At 29.4% G+C, this 20041-nt stretch overlaps 2 protein-coding genes across 2 annotated transcripts; one reads left to right on the forward strand and one right to left on the reverse strand.

Moving 5' to 3' along the window:
- The first annotated feature begins 13018 nt into the window (after positions 1–13018).
- Positions 13019–15093, forward strand: LOC124827777 (Duplicated homeodomain-like superfamily protein). Its single transcript, XM_047300904.2, has 2 exons — positions 13019–13614; positions 14345–15093. Exons 1-2 carry the CDS (start codon positions 13223–13225, stop codon positions 14679–14681), a joined length of 729 nt encoding a protein of 242 aa, XP_047156860.1. The 5' UTR covers positions 13019–13222; the 3' UTR covers positions 14682–15093.
- Positions 15094–17573: 2480 nt separating this feature from the next.
- Positions 17574–19487, reverse strand: LOC124827778 (F1F0-ATPase inhibitor protein). The gene is made up of 3 exons (XM_047300906.2): positions 19268–19487; positions 19090–19194; positions 17574–17796 (listed from the first exon to the last, which is right to left on the reverse strand). Exons 1-3 carry the CDS (start codon positions 19409–19411, stop codon positions 17779–17781), a joined length of 267 nt encoding a protein of 88 aa, XP_047156862.2. The 5' UTR covers positions 19412–19487; the 3' UTR covers positions 17574–17778.
- Between the last annotated feature and the right edge of the window lie 554 nt (positions 19488–20041).

Below are 20041 nucleotides of genomic sequence, written 5' to 3' on the forward strand. Positions count from 1 at the left end.
GTATTTCACTGAGCTGTATACAAATAATTATTATCTCAAAATTTTCAAAATAATAATCTTGATTATCCAGGCTACGCATTTTATTAAGCTGTTTACAGATATTAGTTAATTTAAAAATTAAAAAAAATAATATAAGATATCATTACATAAAGAATAATATTGTCTATATTAATGTTTGGTAGCTAGTCATTGCTTTATCTTAAATATAAAAAGTGCACGTTTAAGATGTTCTCAAACTAGATTTTGTTCTATATTTTTCAATAATTTGTCAATAGCAGAAATATAGTTGTGAAAACGGATAATCTGATTTAATCCGACCCGACCCATCATAGATTGATTATTTAATGAGTTAATCTAACTCGACTCAATTATTAGCGAGTTGAAAAATTTTGAACCCGGCTCAACCCACAACGGATTGATGGGTTAAAAGGTTGGTCCACTGGTTCATTTAATTATAAGTTTTTTAAAAATAAAAATAATTATAACTTTTTTTAATTCAAATCTAATAAAATTTCAATCTAAAATGATTTTAAACTCCAAAGACAATCAAAAATAAAAAAAATCATACATTCCCAGCGTAATCCAAAAACAAGCACAAAAGGTGAAAAAATAAGTTTTTAATATTGATAATATTTGTGTCACTTGTACATTTATAATATTTGAATCTTAAACAGATAAATCTATAATATTTTTCTCTCTTGAAACATCTTTTTGTTTATCTTAGTTACCATATAATAAAAGAACTTGCTAACTAATAATATTGAAATACAAAATAATAAATAATTAAATTAAATTGGGTGGGTTAGTGAACCAACTCGATTCTTCACGGGTTTAACCCGAGTGAACCGAGTTCTAAATAAACCGAGTTGAAAACTAACCCGCATAAAAATTACATTTTTTTTTTCAAAACTAACTCAATTTAAACTCATGAGTCGAGTTAATATGTGGGTTACTACCCATTTTTACAGTTTGTATAAATTATTCTAAAAGTTATTTTTAGATTCTAAAACCACTAAAAGAACATATCCAGTGGTTAATTACTCCAAGACATGATCCTTAAAAAGAAACTATAACTAACAATTATTGGCTATTAAAATAATTGCATTGAAATTAATGATATTCTGTTGCTCATCAAACCGTGATTATTTCAATAAAACATATCTTTATAGAGTGTACGCCGTCACATATTTTTATTTACGAAGAATTGTAGAGAATAATTATAGAATGGAATTAATTCGGTATTTTTTTCTCTTATTTAGAAAACATAAATAGATAACATTGTACGTATATCATTAAAATATATTGAAAATAAAGATATTGATAATTATATCGAATAAGTTAACTGATAATTTAATTTATTTGTAAGAAAAATCAGAATATTTGATTAGCAATTATCGTAATGTGTTGTATGTAGTGGTGTTGGGAGGCCTAGTTGAAGCGTAGGCATGGCCAAAATTAAGCAAAAGGAGATTAGAAGAGGCAAATGGGAAAGAAACATATTTGGTCTGTTTTTCCTTCGGTAATTGTCTCTACACTCAATCGAGTACATGTTCGATGAATTTTGCTTTTACATATCTTATTTTTAGTTTCAATGAATTGGTTTTATAATTTTATAAAAGAAATTAAAAATAAATGATTTTAGTGTGTGGAAAAAGATGAAAATAATAAAATAAAAGTTGAGTTAAGGATAGTTGGAGTTGTGGCATAAAGCCTAAAAGTAAATGAGAGAGATACATGCCTAGGGTATGATGACAATAACATTGACACACATACCTATGACAGTGTATGAAAAGAAAAGGAGTGAGAAAAGGACAAAAGCTTCTCATTATTAGTTTCTAAAGTTATGTGCCAACTTTTCTCTCACCTCTATTTAGTCAACACACACTCACGTACATCTCTCTCACATGCACAGGCTACTACCACTGCTCTCTGTTTTTCAATTTCCAGATATAATAAATAAATAAATAAATGTTGTAAAATTATTTTTACAAACTTAACTTTACACTTCTTAATCCAAATATGCACTCATACTTTCTCTATGTGATGATGCTGAAACTTTGTACTGTTATAAATTTTTTCTAATAAATTAGGATTAAATATGTTTTTAGTTCCAAAATTATAGGTTGTTTTTGGTTTTCGTCCCTCTTTCAAAGTAAGGTATAATTTGGTCTTCATTCTTTTCGAAACGTTCGTTTTAATCCTCGGAATTTTGGTTTTAGTCCTCATTTGTTGTTAAATGAGGACCAAATTATTAAACAGTGTTTAGTTTTCGATGACTAAAACGAACGTTTCGAAAAGAATGAAGACCAAATTGTACCTTACTTTGAAAGAGGGACGAAAACCAGAAACGACCAATAGTTTAGGGACTAAAAACATATTTAACCCTATAAATTATGATCACTACCTTTTTTATTTAGTTTTCTTCTCACTATTGTAGTGTTAGAGAGTCTTATATTTATTGGATATTATAAATAAAACCAAGATATTAATGAGTTACTTTATAAAGAATTAGCGATTTTTGACCATTTGGAGAGTCAAGAGAATACAAAATAAAAATTGATTTTATAATTATGATTTCAACATAATTGTTTAGTTATTATCAGATTAAGCTAACTATCAAATAAACTTCTCTTATTGAAAAGTCGTGTTTTAATAAAAGATTTAGCTTTGGATATACATAATTAGTCTTTTTATTTATTCTTTAACCAACTAGACCTACCAAATAAACGCATTTATAAACAAACCTAAAAACACATATGTCGTATTCTGAAAGAAAGAAGACACTAATGATAATCAAAATACTGTTTAATTTTTTAATTTACTTTCTATTATCTTCTAATAACTTTTTTTAGGGGGGAAATCATTAATAAAATATATAAAATAATAACATTTATTAATAAAATGTAAGGTTTTTGTGGTTAATATAAAATAATATTGAATCAATAGGTGATTTTTATTAATTTTATCAAAAGCTTATTGAATAACAAGAACAATCTCATCAACAGTGATGTTTAGACAATTTTAAGTAATTATATAAAATCTTAATAAACATGATAACTTTCCTTAACAATAGAATTTTCACGAAAATGACAAAACCCACTATTTATTTTTACACTATATTCCACTATCATTTTTATGTTTAACCACATATTCTTATGAAACAATTCATTAATTAAATAATTAAAATTACAAGAACTAAGCTAAATATATACAAAATTAAATACTCGGTAAAATAAAAAGATTTATTAATTACTTAAAAATTAGTTAAACTTACAATTAAATTCCTTCTCCATGAGAAAAAGATAATTGTGATTGAATAATTTGTGTGATTTATTTGATCTACGAATATATATAATTTGTTTATACGAGTCGAAACAAGAGAAAACGACATGCAGAGCTTCTTTTTCGCTGGTCATATTTGTTTCCTCCCGGAATTCTCTCATTCCAAAAGTTTTACTGTATAAATCAGTAGCACTGTACAACTTCTGCGTTTTGTTCAGAACACAACTGCTACAATTCTGCAGAAAAATATAATGAATAAAGTTTTTATGATTATATTGACAATTAGGTTTTAAAGAATTATTAAATGGATTCTCTTCCCACTTGCTACGTATTTCAGCAATTCAACAATTACTTTCATGATTTTGTCCATTGAAAAAAGCTTCGATGTTTTATTTTTATCTTGAGTTGGGTTTCCAAAATAACGGCTACCACGCTAAACTCAACTTACTGTTATCACTCATTCTCCCAACTCAATATCAAGCCATGCGTGATTGTTGTACCATTTTTTCACCATTAAATATTCTTTTCTCTTTATCAATACAAATTTAATAAACACATTCGCACGTCCACTCTGCCGATTAAATTATTAATCAATTTCACCCTTTCTTTCTGTCTCTGTTACAGAGAGCTTATGCAGATATATGTGTTGTGATTAAAATAATACGTAATACGATCACCAATTTTCATCAATTTTTTTAATCTGTAAAAACTAAAAATTAAGTTTAAAGAAGTTATAGTCCTTAAAATGTATGACGAAAAGTGCTCTTCAAAATCGTTTTAATTAATCAATGATTTAGTGTTGTAAATTTATACTATTTTTAGTTAATGTAAAATTTTTAACACATGATAAATCTAATATTAATAGACGATTTTATAATATGATAAATCTAATAAATATCAAATCTCATAAAAGTTCAAATAATTATGATATTTTCTTAAAAAGTAAATTTTAAATTTAATTTAAAAAATCAATTAAGAAATCAACAGTGAAAAAAGAGATTGAATTCATTTATATAAATTAATCGTTAACATGGAACCTCCAGATAAATAAACTACGTGCAATGCTGAAAGAATAAACTGTTTCTTGAATTTCTCTTTTCAATTCAGAGCAGAAATTATGTAATATTGTATATCCTGATATTCGAAAAGATGTAACTGGAATTTATTTGAATGAATAACATAATTTTGGCAATAATAGGAGGAAAAATGGTGAGTTTTGTGAGGCAAGAGGACCAGTTATAATGACGCAGTAACATAAAAGTTGTTGGGAAGATGAAGAATAAGGTTCTTGGGTCCATTTTTAGGGATAGATTTATGAGATATTGAACAGTGAAATCACGTGGAATTGCAGAGCTTAAATAATGGTTTTGCATCGATGGCGTAAATCTTTAAAGGGAAACGATAAGGGCATTAATAATGTATCATAAGTAAGCAATGAAAGTGAAGAAGAAAAACGAGGAAGAGAGATGACGTGGCAGTTCGATCTTATCCAGAACTGAAGGAACCTAGACGCCCACGAGTAGAATTCCAAGTGGGAGCCACGTGGCATGGAACCGTGGAACATAGTTTGAGTAGTTCTATATTTTTGTTCCGATTCGGTTCGGTTGGATTTTGGATATTTACTTTGGTGACGTTTATGAGGTTGGTAGTTTCCAGAGCGAATCAGAAGTGGGACCCACCGCCTGTTCTAAGACGTCACTGTCATTCCCACCACCACCACCCTTCGCCGACAACTCCACAGTGCTTCACACTCTCACACTCCTCGTTTCTATCTTTTTCTTTTCAATCTATATTCTCCTTCGCAATTAAAAAAATACTTAACCCTTTTCTCCAAAATAACAAATAATATTATTATATTCTTACGGATAACTTTACAAATACTGTTGCATTGTCACTGTACAGTTATTTTACTCCACCACCAATAATACCTTTCAAACATATAGTTACTTTTAAACCTTAATTTCGAAGCACTAGCTACTATCACAATTAATTATGAGTCCTTCTGAAAATAATTCTTAAACAAATTAAACTGAATTTATTTATCATCTCCTATTTTTCTTTGATAATTTTAAAGTAGAACATATAAAATTATTATATTCAGATTTTGAATTGAAAATAATTTCATGAATTATTGGTGGTGTTAAATTTTTTCATGTCTCCTTTAAAAAATAAACTTAATAATGATATAACATATCGCGCTATGAAATGATATTACAAAATAATACTCATTTAAAATATTCGTGATTAAGATCGAGGTGTTCTGATTATAAGAGACTCATACCTCACAATTTTCACTATTGTGTCATTTAAACTAATTTGAATATAAAGATGTTTTATATTTATTAGGGTTAATCAATTCTAGTCTGAGACTGAATAAGATTATGAAATATACAAAACCTTGTTTGTTTATGGTTGAGATAGAAGAAAAAGTATATAATAAATACAAAATTTTCATATATTTATTATTTCTTTTTATCATTGAGTAACATACATTTATATAACGTAAATAATCAATTATGTGTATAAATATACTTAATATGTATATTTATATTTATTGATGTAAACATAGTTAATTATATAAATAGTCACCTATCTTTATTTTTTTATTATTAAGCAACAGACATTTATATCGAAATAAGTAAGCTATGTGTATAAATATAGCTAATATATGCATATTATAATGTAAACCTAATTAGTTATGATCATTATTACATAACATGAAAGTAATTATGAAATAAATAATAACACTAATATAATAATAAATAATAAAAATATTAATTATTTAATAAAATTATAATTTAACATGCAATTAAAATTAATTTATGACAACCAAATACTATATACATTACTTTAAAAAATAATTAATCTATCGTATCAATTAAATTATTCATAAGTTTTTCTCTATTTCTTTTCTTTCAATTACTGTTTTTTAAATATTAAGTTAATCTTTTATTACTAGTACCTTTAACATTATTTATTATGATACAGAATATTATTAAAATACATAAATTAAATAATGCAATTTGTTGACAATGTTACTCTATAAAATAGTGTAATTTGTTATATGATGGTTTTGAAAACTGTTATGGAACATGTTCAAATGAAAGGTTCCTAACATATTTCCATGGTAAAACATCCTTGAAAAAGAAATATTATTTTTAAGGTAAAATCAATATTTTTTCACACTTGTTTGTTAATCTTTTAAACGTTGTCTGACACTGTCTTGAGTCTTTAAGTATTTGTTGTAAAATTATTCTCAGTTATATCTTCAAACTCCAAACTGAACTGAACAGATGGATATTTATCAAAGACACTTCAACATTCAAGTTAGTTATATGTGTCGATCAATTATCACAATAAAGTCTTAAATTCACAATAAATACAAAGCATATCTTCTTACTTTATCTTTGTATTTATACGATTTAAAATGAACTTTTAATTAGTGTTGGTCTAATCACAGTCCAAAAAGACCTAAAGGTTAACCAAATGTGTTTTACCTATATATATATATTCTCGATATGTGTTGCTGGTGTCTAATGGAAGCATGACCCATCGATTTATTGGTTAAGCCTTCGATTTATAGTAACATAAGATTGAAAATAACATATCAATGTTTTTCTTAAGATATTAAATGTTGAATCAACATTCTTTTAAAAACATTAACTATTCAATAAAGTATTATATTATATTGCCAACAAAATATTTAATCACTTGAAATTTTATATTTACAAAAATTAAAATAAGTTGAGAGTATGCATATATTGTAATCAGTTTGTTTGCCCAACATTATTTCCAATGTTTATAAAACCTAACCTTGTGTTTATAATATTGAGTTAGAGTTTTTTATTTGAAATTTATTATCATAACTTATCTCTTTGTTGAAAAAGGAACAACTATTGTGATAATTAATTTTGAGAATTCTTACCAGCAGTACATAGTTTTTATTTGACCTCCTCAATCAGCTTAATAATTTTTTAAATTAAAATTATATTTATTTTAAAAAATTGAAAAATATAAAATCATAATAAAAAATTTAAAACTAAAATCATTAAAATAAAAATAAATATCTAAGTATAAGTAAAACAATATAAGTGCAAATTATTTTAAAATTACAACTAAACTGTAGTTATAAGTTATAAAATATTAATAATAAAATAAAACAATTGACTATGTCTTGGAAATAATATTAAAATAAGATTATAGTCAGTATATAGTGAACGATGAATAAAAGTTGATTTAATAATTATTAAAAAGTTTAACGCACGTGAAGTTAAATAGGAGGAGAAATACGACAAATTAATTTATTGTTCACCTCTGAACGCTTCTGTAAAAAAAAATATTCCTTTTTATAATTCCATTTTTTCATATCGGACATCCATTTATTGTGTCTCTATTTTTTCGACCGCACTCGATCTTTTATCCGTTTTCACCGAATAAAAACCTCATATTTTCTGAATGGTTCTAAGTTCTTAATTGGGAAAATTCTGACAGAATAGGGTTCCATCGATCTGATTTTTTTTTAATCAATTTAAGTCGGGTGTTTGTACGGATAATGTGTGACCTACGACGAGGTTACACTTTACACTTATTTGTCAGATGTACGGTCGGTAACAAAACATTTAATTTAATTCTTCTTAAAGTAATTACTGGGATGTGACATACAATTTATTTTTTCAAGTATTGATGGTTCATTGATAATTCAAAGTTCAGTACAAGTTGACAAATTGTATGAAAAGAAAACAACTACCCATACATAATCTTTTACAAGCAGTGTTTTAAAACTATTTTCCATTCAGAAAAGTCATCTTCAAATTATGAACCTAGATATCGTTCCTTTTATTGAAATATCTTAATATGGCATATTGCTTAAAGTTTTAAATTATAAAAAATATAAAATTATAAAGCAAAAAAAATAAAATATTAATAAATATAAATCTTATAAAATTCTTGCATTAAATTAAATATTATAAGAAAAGCTTAAATGCATAATGATACTTACAAATAATAAATTAAAACCTTGTATGGTAATTATTAACATGGATATAACCTAATATAATCATACATTAATATTTTATAATATTAATTTAATTATTATTTGTTTTTAAATCAATATGTGAAGTGATTTCTTTAGGTAAAGTTTGGAGTTTGAGTTTTATGGATAAAAAAAATATAATTGGATTGAGAAAAACTTATGTAAGATAAAAATTGTATAGTATCAAGATGAATGCTTTAATCGATACACGATTGATTGATTATTCGTTCATTCAATATGATCGACTAGTTAAAGTTCAGAAGTGCAAATTAATCAAGAAATAAAAATAAAAAGTAATTATGTCATAATTAAGTTGTTGATAAATAAAAATTTACTACAAATAATATCCATAGAAAATATTAGAGCTGTCAAAATGGGTAATCTGACCCGATCCAACCCGATCCACCATGGGTTGACCACTTAGTGAGCCAATCCAACCTGGTTCATTTATTAGCGACCTGAAAAAATTTGAACCCGACCCGACCTACCACGGGTTGATGGGTTAAACAGGTTGACTCATTGGCTCACTTAACTCTTTTTCACCCTCTTCTTATGAGATTCTTATAACATGTTACTTTGATCGATCAAATTGAAATAGTAATAATTTGATCAATTGATATAAAAGAAAATGAAACAAAATAACTCTATTGTTATATATTTTAAGCTATCAAACATAAAATGTTGCCAATTTAGTTTAATGAGACATACACAACCGTTTGACCAAGAAACTGCATAACCGTTAACAAAAATATATAGCAGAGGGGAACTTTTGGATAAACAACAACACAACGCAGCACGAAAAGCTTTACTGTGAAGTAAAGGTTGTGCGTTTTGAATAATTAATTTGATTTCAATAAAAAAAAATAGGATTTGAATAATTAAATTAATTAATTTGATTTCAATAAAAAAAATAGGTGGGTTGGTGAGCCAACCCCGCTCACCACGGGTTCAACCCGGAGGAGCTGAGTTCTTAGCGAGTTGGGTCAAAATTGGCTCGCATCAAAATGTTCACATTTTTTTCCAACTCAACCCGGCTCAAACCCGTAGTGAACCGGATTGACTCATGGGTTTCAATCCATTTTGACGATACTAAAAAATATAAACAAGATTGTTACATTACACACTGACTTAAATTTCAGGCTATCTTTTGCAAATAAATATATTGAAAAGAAAGATTATCAAAAGATCAAACTTACGATAAGTTAGGTGTATTTTGAATTATCTTATATATAAACAAAGTAATTTTAATTAAATTATTTAAGTGACAAATTTATTTTAACAAAATATTAAAATAATTTAACATAGTGTACATTATTAGGTTCAAAATAAGTTAACTTGTTTAATCTTTTAAAAAAGTTAAAAATTTGATAATTTGATTTAACCTATCCAAGTTAGCGAGTTAGACACGTTGACTTGTAAATATGATATTCTCTTGACTTGTTTTATATATTTATAAAATATATTTAATGAAAATTAACTTATATTTATAACGTATTAATTTGAGATAAATAAATTTCTAATATATAAATAAGTGTAAAATTTATTTTTTAAACAAATTTTTCATTTCTTAAAATAATATTAAAATTATAACAAAATTTATTATTTATTAAATCTGTCGTATCACTCGTTATTAAATCACTAATAGAATTCTTATTAATATATAATTTCACACTCAAAATTTACATATTTTGGTGTGAGGAGGTATATTAAAAATTTTGTATAAATTAGAAATAAAATAAATTTATAAGACATGGATATAAATCTTATCCACCAATTTCTATAATAAAAATGTGAAAGTGAAAATAAAAACATAACTTATAATTAAGAAAACAAATAAACATTATTAATAATATTTTATTATTTAAAATATTAAACGATCAATTCGCACAACTAAAACTAATAAACAATTAAAATCATACAAAAATAATAAAATATTTTTATTATTAGAATAGGGATGAACCAACCTTTTATAAATTTATTATTAAAAAAAGTAATAAATAAATATTTTATTAAAATCAAGTAATATTGAGAAATAGTTTTCATTTTTTTTCTCTGCCAAACAATTTATATTTCGTTTCATTTTCTATATATTTTTAACCAAACAACTTTCATTTGCCCTTTATTTTTTAATCAAACAACCTATATTATTTAGTGTATTTCTAATGTATTTATTTAGATTTCATTTCCTTTTTCTTCAATGACGAGGGAACTTTTACTCGTATTATTATTGACATGAAGAAAAAAAATAGAAAACAAAATATAATAAGTTATTTAATTTATGTAAAGTTGACATTCATGTGAGTAAAGCTGCTGCTCCACCGCTTTACTTGAAACAAAATATCAATTGATCTGACATCTGCCTTTAAAAATTGAACTGTTTTTATGTTTTAATAAAAAACTTTTTATTTGCTCCTTACACAAAGCCACACATGACATAATAAAGTAGATGATTTTACATATAATATAATGATAGTATGGTACGAAATAACAAACAATTAAAATACATAGAATATTTGTATATAAGGTATTCTACACAATGGTAAGAAGAAAAATATGGCAGTGTCCATGGTTGTTCAGTGAACATTTAAATGAATTGCTCATGATGTTAATTTTTCTAAGTGTATTAATACTGGTCATACAATGTTGTTCTGTCATTTGATCTTGTGTATTAGGTTTTAATTACAATAACAATGTTATTAATTATTTTGCTTTTATACATTAGTAATAATACAGTCACATAATTTATTTTTTTTATTTCAGGGCATTAATTAAGTGAAAAGTGATTAATAAAAAACAATAAATAATGTTAATTAAGTTGTACGTAATGAAAGTGTTCTGTATACAAATTAAAAATACAATTTCAATTTAGTAGATTTTTTTTTAAATAATACCATTAAATAGGACAAAATTAATTAATTTGTTTGTAAAGGCTTGGTAAATTAGTAAATAATCCAGCTATGACATATTTAATTAAATAGCATCACAAACAATTTTTTTTGAATTCTTAATCTTTTCAAAGTCAGATTATATATTTGTTCCTGGCAAGTTATCTTATTCAGGCATCTACGTTTAATTTTAGGTAAAAGAAAATGTAATATTTTTTTTAAGGTTCAATAAATAGATTTTTTTTTTCCATCCACGCACACTAGCTGCATATAATTTCAACGCAATATCTCTCCACGGTGTTAATAATAATAATAAAAAATACACAATCACTTAAATATTTGTTAATTTTTTCTTCAGTGTTCCAATATAAAATATTGAGTAATTTACTACCCTTGCATCATTCTTACATAATTTTAAACAAAAGATTTATTTTTTACCCATTTTCAATAGAAAAAACAATTATTATGTCAAAGGAACTTTAATCGAACATGTGGCATACGTCATAATACATGCACCGATACTGAATTGAATTTGAATCTGACTCGGTGCTTGAATTCAGAAAGAAAGTTTATAGTTATGATTTTACACAGTCAACACACTTACATTGAAAATCAGTCCAACGAAAGCACAATCTCAGAAACGAAAAACATGATATTTAGCAATACACGCATGGCAATTGATGATTCACTTTTACATTCACGATGGGTCAATATCAGTGTTGAAGAAGTTTAAAGCGAATTAAGCACAATTTTTGTAAAGTTTTTTACCTTTCCTATGTTGTAAGACGAGGAATAAAGAAAGTGTTTGATTAAAATAGTAAAATTTAAGAAGAGAATGGTAAGTGGAAGAATAGATAATTGTAGATTCCATGGATAAACACAGAAAAGATTCTACAGTTAAATCGATGGAAGAAGAATAAAGTAAAAACGGTTGGTGTTGGATTCTATTCGGGAAGGAGTAATTTATTGGTGTCGGTTTGACCAAAGAGACTTTTTATACAGAAAAAGATGATGAAGTTCCAGTAGAACACATTCTTCCCTCTGCAACCACGCGAGGTTTCAGGAATTGGAATGAGAAAACGGTACTCGAAAAGCACAACAAAATGGAAATTTTCTTCTATTCGCTTATCACTCGCACCTTTGTTTTCAAACCAAATTGGGAAGTGCGTAAATCCAATACGTTACTTCTATCTTCGACTGCATCTTCAATCTCACATTCACAACAAAAGAACGCACTGTCAGAGAATGGAATCACTATGCACACACCAAAATCATATTCAACCGAGCCAAACCACATGCCATCTCATTTTTTTCTAATTTACTTATTTTCAATCTGTTACCGTGAGTTTGATTTCAGCTGTACTTGTTATGAAAAGGGTTAAAAAAAGATTATAAAAGTGAGTGTGAGAAGTGTAAATAAACACAGTCGCAAGAAGCACGGCAGTGAGACACGTGTAAAAATAAATAAGAAAAGAAAAAAAATAAAAGATGAAAGTGCAATGAATTAGTATATGAGGGTGGAATGATTAATTATAGTGATTGTTTTCCAAAAAGAGGAGAAATGAGAGTGTAGGTTTCTTAGCATGCACTGTAGAGTTTGAGAAGAAACAAAAGAAAAAACAATAAAAGCAAAAACGTGTTGGTATTGAAGACCCGATGAGCTGGACCCACCAGAACAGATTTTCCCAAACCCCACCTAAAACTAAAATAGCTTTTTCATCAACAATGGTTTAAATATTGATTTTCTTTAAATCCAGTTTTAATTAATTTCGCCACCCCTATAAATATATCGCGTTTTTTTCCCAAATCTCTCACCAAACGCAGAAGCGAAATCTCCTAGAAAGCGAGACTCTTTCTCTCTTTCTTTTTTCTCTCTCTCTCTCTCTCTCTGTTTTTTTGGTTTCGCCTAGTCAGCGAAAACAAAGAAACAAACAAAGTGTTGGAACACGAAACACGACCCCTAGAGAAGCAGATCCTCACCTTGTTCATTGTTTTCAATTCAACTGAGAACACGACACCCACGATGTTTCATGAGAGCAGCGTGACTCGGTGGCAGCCACAGCCGGTTCAGCCCACTGAGTGGACTCGCTACCACGACAAGCTCTTCGAGCGCGCTCTGCTCCTCGTGCCCGAGGACCTCCCTGACCGCTGGAACCAGATCGCCGTCCACGTTCCGGGAAAAACTCCGGCGGAGGTCAGGGAACACTACGACGCGCTCGTCCACGACGTCTTCGAGATTGACTCTGGCCGAGTCGAGGTCCCGAGTTACGTAGATGACTTGGCGCCACCACAACTCAGTGGCGGTGCCGGGAATTCTGCGTGGGACAGCGCTAATCAGATCTCATTCGGGTCCAAACCCAAGCAGGGCGAGACCGAAAGGAAGAAAGGCACGCCTTGGACTGAAGAGGAACACAGGTTTGTCAACGATTTCGCTTCAATTCGATTCCTTCTTCTTCTTTGCGTGTGTTAGTGTTTGGGGTTTTCATTTTTGGGTTTATTTTCTTTCATTTCTCAGCGAGCTGTTTCGTAATCGGGTGTGATTATCTTAAAAAAGAAGGGGAAAAAGTTCAAACCAATTTTGAGTTTTGCTCAAGTTTGATGCCGTTTTGACCGTCAAAAAAAAAATCTTTTCGTTTTAATTTTTCTGAATTTTACTTTTTGACGATCCTTTGGTCTTATTATATGAAAAATCATTTGCGTGTTTTTATTTCTAAAATGAATCCCCTCCAGTTCGAATATTTTATTTTTCAGCTGCACTCAGCTGGCTCTTATTCATAAAAACCTTAATTTCCTCTTTTTTGTTTTCTTAGTTCATGAAACTCGAGTCCTCTGTTTTCTTGTCTCTATAAATTACAGTGACAGCGTTATCGTCTTCGCTTACGATAGTGCATTTTCGGTTACTGATTTTCGGAAAACCGAATCAGAATTTTGAAAAAGGCAAATATCAAACGTGTGCATTGCAATACTTTCTTGATCGTCATGCATGCATTTGAAGATGGTTTAAACCCACAAATTTTCTCTTCTCACACGTCAATTCAGTTAAACTTTCACGCGCAGAATCCATATTCAACTATCTGTAGTTTCGAGTCCTTATTACAAGTGCATGAACAATGAGAAGTACAATGACACAGTGTTTGTGTGACAGGCTATTTCTGATCGGGCTGAGCAAATTCGGAAAAGGAGATTGGAGAAGCATTTCAAGAAACGTGGTTGTGACAAGAACACCGACTCAAGTAGCCAGCCATGCTCAAAAGTACTTTCTCCGTCAGAATTCTGGGAAGAAGGAGAGGAAAAGATCAAGCATCCATGACATAACCACTGTGGATAGTAACTCTCTGCCTGTGCCCATTGACCAGAACTGGGTTCCTCCACCTGGTACTTCAATGCAGCAGTCATCACAAGACATGCTGTCGTACGCTTCCAGCAGCATGCAGGATCAAATGGGTCCATTTGGGTATTCGAACTATGGCTTTGAAATGTAGAGAATGGCAGTGGATACAAGTTTCGCTGTATAGTGTTGTAGCTTTGCGTCGTATCGTATGTTTGTAAAGCTTCTATGCTTTCGCTAGCTGACAAGGGTCATTAGGAGTGTTGCTGTTGCTAATTATTGAATATTTTAGTGTAGGTTATGTTCTGAGTACGTGTACCTTGGTGAATCCTATGAATGAAGCAGTGAGGATGAAAGGGTTACTAGTCAATCTTTTAGGATGAATCGAATAGTAATGGAAATTATTTTCATTTGCCAAATTCAATTATTGCTCTGCAATTAGGATTAAAGCATATACTATGCATTGAATCAGCGATCAAAGCCTGTTTTGATGGTTGTTTCGACTTTATGGTAAAAGCCTGTAATCTTATTAAAGGTAATGAAAAGCGTTGCAGAACTTTTATCAAGCATAATGCGCTGTGATTCAGAGGCGCTCATATTGTTTACTGATCCCTTGTAATTTTCCCTGTTCTTAGCCCAAGACAAAGCTACCTTAAAGTTGGTAACAAACGAAACGAAGTGCGATTACGAAAAAACAAACCAATATACCTAAGAATTCTGAATATAAATTTTTTAGGATCCCGATTACAGTTACTACGACTGTGAACTTATTGCTACACCCAGGCCTCAGGCCCAAATTCCGACAACATGTTCCAATCTACCTATGCAAGCTATTTTAGTCGCTTTGATTAAGAATATTTTATTCAGGTAATTTTATTTACAACACTTTTTTTTTGGGTTCTTGTCATCAAATGTTAACGAAGACTGTTTCAGATATGTTCGCTGGGTCATTGACAGCGAAAAACAAACAACGGAAATATTCCAACCACGAAAATTAGAATGGGATGTTTAAAACTACAACTCATATAAAACTAAAAAGGAAAATTCTTGTAACTATAGAGATAAAAGAATAGTATAATTAATTAAACTCGATGTCTTCTATCCAAACTCCACTTAATAAGTTAGATTGTCCATGAATTTTTAATGATTTATTCTTGTCTTGACAAAAACATTCAATTTAATCACTTTCACTTTGCTGGTCATTGTTAAGGGACAAGGAAGCCAGAGGAAATTACGTTAGAAAAGTTAATCAAAAGTGTAATTTTAATAATATAGACTATTACGGAAATTCCTTCATAAATTACTACAATGCGACTTCTGGGTTACCGTTCCTTTCATGTAGCACCGTTATACAAAGATAAAATGCCGACAAGTAACTCGATTTTAAATCCCCAACCATAGATTGCATTTCTGAGAGATCCCGTGATTGTCCCCACTTTCTGTAATTGTATCATTGTCACATTAAGAGCACGTGATTCCAACCCTTCAACAAATCCTCGGTTTTAGCCCAATTTTAAATAATGCTTTTATAAAAAATATTTTTACAAATTAAATATCTTTTTACATAAACATTATAATTCAACTATTAAATCTACAAAACTCTCACATTAATTCACTTTTCTAATTGATCATCTCCTTCGGAAAAAATCTCTTGCAACTTATTTTGGCACATATACCACTAAAGAAATTTAGTTAAAGTAACCCATAAGGGAGTTCAAACTCTTCTGATATTTGTCCACAAAAATCAGAATCAAAATCAAATTATAGATATTAGGACATACTAAATTGATTGAATAAAACACAAAAGCAGTAAGGTATTCTATTTCTACAAACTACTCTGGAGTTCCTTAGCTTTGCATCCACTTGCACAATCATAATTTTCCTACCCCAAAAGGGAAAATCATTCTCCTTTTTTTGTTAGTTATGGGCAAGAGGAGATGTGAAGTGTGGGAGATCAGAGATCTCATAATTGAAGTTTTGAATAAAATGATCTTTCTTATTAAATTTTTTATATTGAAAAAGTAATAAAAATGAAAAGTGTTAAACTTTGTATCATCGAACTATTTTTTCGCAAGACCCTTTCATTATCATCATAGTTTAACCATTAAGTTTGGAATGATCTCATATAGTTCCTCTATGCATAATAGGACAAGCAAAAAAGGCATGATATAAAAATAGTATTAATTGTGAAATTCTAATTTTCGTCTTAGGGGATTCAAAAGACTCTGCCCTTCTATTATCCCTTGGATAGATAAAATACATAGGCAGAATTTTGGATTTTTTCATGTTGTCAAATAATAATTGGTCGTTTTGATAGTTTGGAACAACTTGATGAAATCAATAAATCTTTGTTTTGATAGTTTGGAACAGCTTGATGAAATTAGTAAATCTTTATTAATGGTTAGTTGTTCGCATTCTAGCGGCATCCACTGTTTCATTTTTAGGATCATTATATCTACATTGCAATTCATCCAACTACAAACCTAATTTGAATTATAAAACTGATACAATCAAACCCAAATGAACAAAATGTTAAACTGAATCTTACCCGTTTTTAGTGCGGATTATTACTTATTTTTGTACTTGCTATTTTATTTTCAAATTATTTCTTCAATTAATTAAAGTTAATAGAAGTAATGGGAACAGTAAAACATTTTATAAAAATGGGGCAAGATTCCTCTTTTGATACATACAACTTGGTTTTTGTACTTAACAGACAAAACAAGTCATTAATGAAGAATAAGCAGCCCTGTAATCCACTTCAACTACCTCAAAATCCAAAACAAAAAAAACCTTACTTTTTCTTATACCTGACTTCACACTACAGCGGTGTAGATAGTAATTATCCGTTCATAATCCAGTCATCTCATATTTAATCCAAATATTACAGCCGAGTTAAACAGTTATGTGCGTTCAAATTGATAAATGGTTTTTTACTTGAAAAAAAGTTAGAAGCTTTGATCTATTACCTAATCATTCCTAGACTAAATGCATCCACGGCGAAACTCATTAACTTCCCCATTTTTTTCCTTAAACAAAGTGAAAATTAACTGGAAAGGATAATATCATAATAAACATACCAAGTTTTGTTGATGCAACGACACGGTTTCATCAATCACTATTGAAGAAACTACGGATAAACAAGAAACACACTCTATACAAAGACCAAAGTTCACTACTTAGGGTCATTGTGTTTTATTCGCCATGCTTTCCCCACAAAGTGACGTTGACGGCTTGTGAGAATGATAAAGTCACTCCTTTTGAGGTTTCTACAGAAAAAAAAAAGCGTTAAATTGTGGGAAAAGTAGAGAGGCAAGTAACATAACATCCACAGTAAAATTCCAATGCCACGAAGTTGATAAAAAACAGATGCAATGAAAACAAATAAAGTTCTTCCCATTTCAAAGATAAATTACAAAAATAATTTTATACATGAACCAGGCATATGGAACATTGCAATCACCCCTGGTTGGCTTTGATAAAGTGCAAATCATGGTAAAAGGCCGTCCCACCTAAACTCTACCTCCGTCCATGCATGTAGCACAATGCTGCACTCTTTGACTTTGGGAAATGGCTCCCTTGGTTTACACCAAATTGAATTTAACCAAAAACTGAGCAATAGCAAACAATTTATTCCAGAATAAACAGTAACAGCAATCAACATTTCAGAAGAACTTCAATGCAGTCTTTCAAGGCTGTACGATTTCACTCTAAACATTGCATTGGATAATAATCCATCAATTTCATCCTTAAACTACTATTCTCTCCAATGTAGTCCTCAAAGTGAAAGGAACTACTGGAGTAGTCTAAAAAAGTATTACAAATCGTGCAAAATAGTCCACAAAATATAAACAAACACATGAAATTGATCCTTAAACTTCGTTGAAATACATCAAATAAGGGATAAAAGTGATTGATGTTCACAGCACTTCAGAAATTACATACATAATTCTATTATTTTGGGAACAACTTAGCCGATGATATGATAATTTGGAGACCAAATTAGTAGTTTCTTTAATCACTGGAAAAAGAGAGAGACAGAAACAACGGGCTGAACAAATTCCACAAAATGACGACTAGTGAAGAGAATTTTCAAATGATCTCAAGTGGTAACTAATGCAGAAAAGAGGTAGACAGACCTACCAGTCACCCGTCCCCACAAAACTGATAACAACGAAATTTGTAACCAAAAAAAGAAACGGTCAAAAGTTAGAATACGATTCGCAACGAGTAAGTTCAGTGTTCTGTAAAACCCCTATATTAATGTTAATAAACAAATCGCTCAAATCACGATCACAACAGATTGTAAGAAAAGAACCGCACAAATCAAACAAAAATGAAAAGAGAAAACCATCCATCGTGTAAAATTACAAACTTCTGGAAGTTAAACTTCATCGTGATCTTTACAACATGAAATATGAAAAATAACAAATTCCAAAAAAAAAAGAAAAGGTCCAAATTGAAACAACAGTGGCCCCAAAACGTAGTCTGTTGACATACAAATCAAATTGACAAAAAAATAGCGGTAGGAGTATGAGCAGACCGAAAAGAAAAGCGTGTACCTTATCAGCAGTGTCTTCGTTCTTCTCAGCAGCGTTTTTGTCCTTCTCAGCCCTAACCCTCCCAGCCTGCAGCTTCTGTTTCTCCAATCTTTCCCTCTCCCATTTCTACACACAGAAGAAAAACGTGTAACATTGGATTACAAAGATTGATTCGAAAAAGGGCGAAAAATGAGAGTACCTGGATGTAGACATTCTCTTTGGCCTGTTCTTCCTCGCTGAGCACGCGACCCTTGTCGCTGAAGAAGCGACTGAAAGCACCGCGATTCGTTGAGTCCATCACACGAGTCACGGATCCCCGACTCACCCACGATCTCATAGCCATTAAATCAACAATATTACACGGTGGAGGCGGTGCTTTTATCACTACAAAGAAATATGCAAGAAAGTCAAACACCCTAGAATTTTCTTTCCTTCCTTTTATATAATCACCGTGTCAATCTCTATCCGACCCGATTTAACCAACCCGTTAAACTTTTTTTCTTTTTTACTTCTCTTGAGAATGTAAAATCTCATACAATGATTTAATGGTTAACTGATATATAGGAACCTTTAAAGACCAATATAATACAAATTATATCATGTCCAATTCTAGTAGACACAATACAACTCTGTGTTAAAATAATATAAATATATATGTATATATAATTTATTAAAAGTTAATGTCACTTTAAACATTGAATATGATAAAGATTATATTAAAAAGAGATTATTCTATGTGTTTCATTTGTATAAATAATATAATGAAAAAAAAATTATAAATAAAAAATAAAAACGTAAAAAAGTTAAACAAAAAAGTTTTATGAATTAGCTAATAAATTCATAATTATAATTTTAGAATAAATTAATTTAATTTTTTTGAAAGTGGTTAAATTTGTTTATTAACAGAAAGGAATACATAAATATAAGATATATCAAGAAACAAAACTTAAAAAGTTCTATAAATCTTCTTTTT

This window comes from Vigna umbellata, chromosome 8, assembly GCF_029865625.1.
Source record: "Vigna umbellata cultivar VRB3 chromosome 8, Vumbellata_1.0, whole genome shotgun sequence".
NCBI lineage: Eukaryota > Viridiplantae > Streptophyta > Magnoliopsida > Fabales > Fabaceae > Vigna > Vigna umbellata.

Coding starts and splice junctions, on each gene's coding strand:
- LOC124827777 (XM_047300904.2), top strand. CDS start 13,223: ATGTTTCATGAGAGCAGCGTGACTCGGTGGCAGCCACAGCCGGTTCAG. Junction 13,615..14,344: donor TGGACTGAAGAGGAACACAG/GTTTGTCAACGA, acceptor TTTGTGTGACAG/GCTATTTCTGATCGGGCTGA.
- LOC124827778 (XM_047300906.2), bottom strand. CDS start 19,411: ATGGCTATGAGATCGTGGGTGAGTCGGGGATCCGTGACTCGTGTGATG. Junction 19,195..19,267: donor AAGAGAATGTCTACATCCAG/GTACTCTCATTT, acceptor TTCTGTGTGTAG/AAATGGGAGAGGGAAAGATT.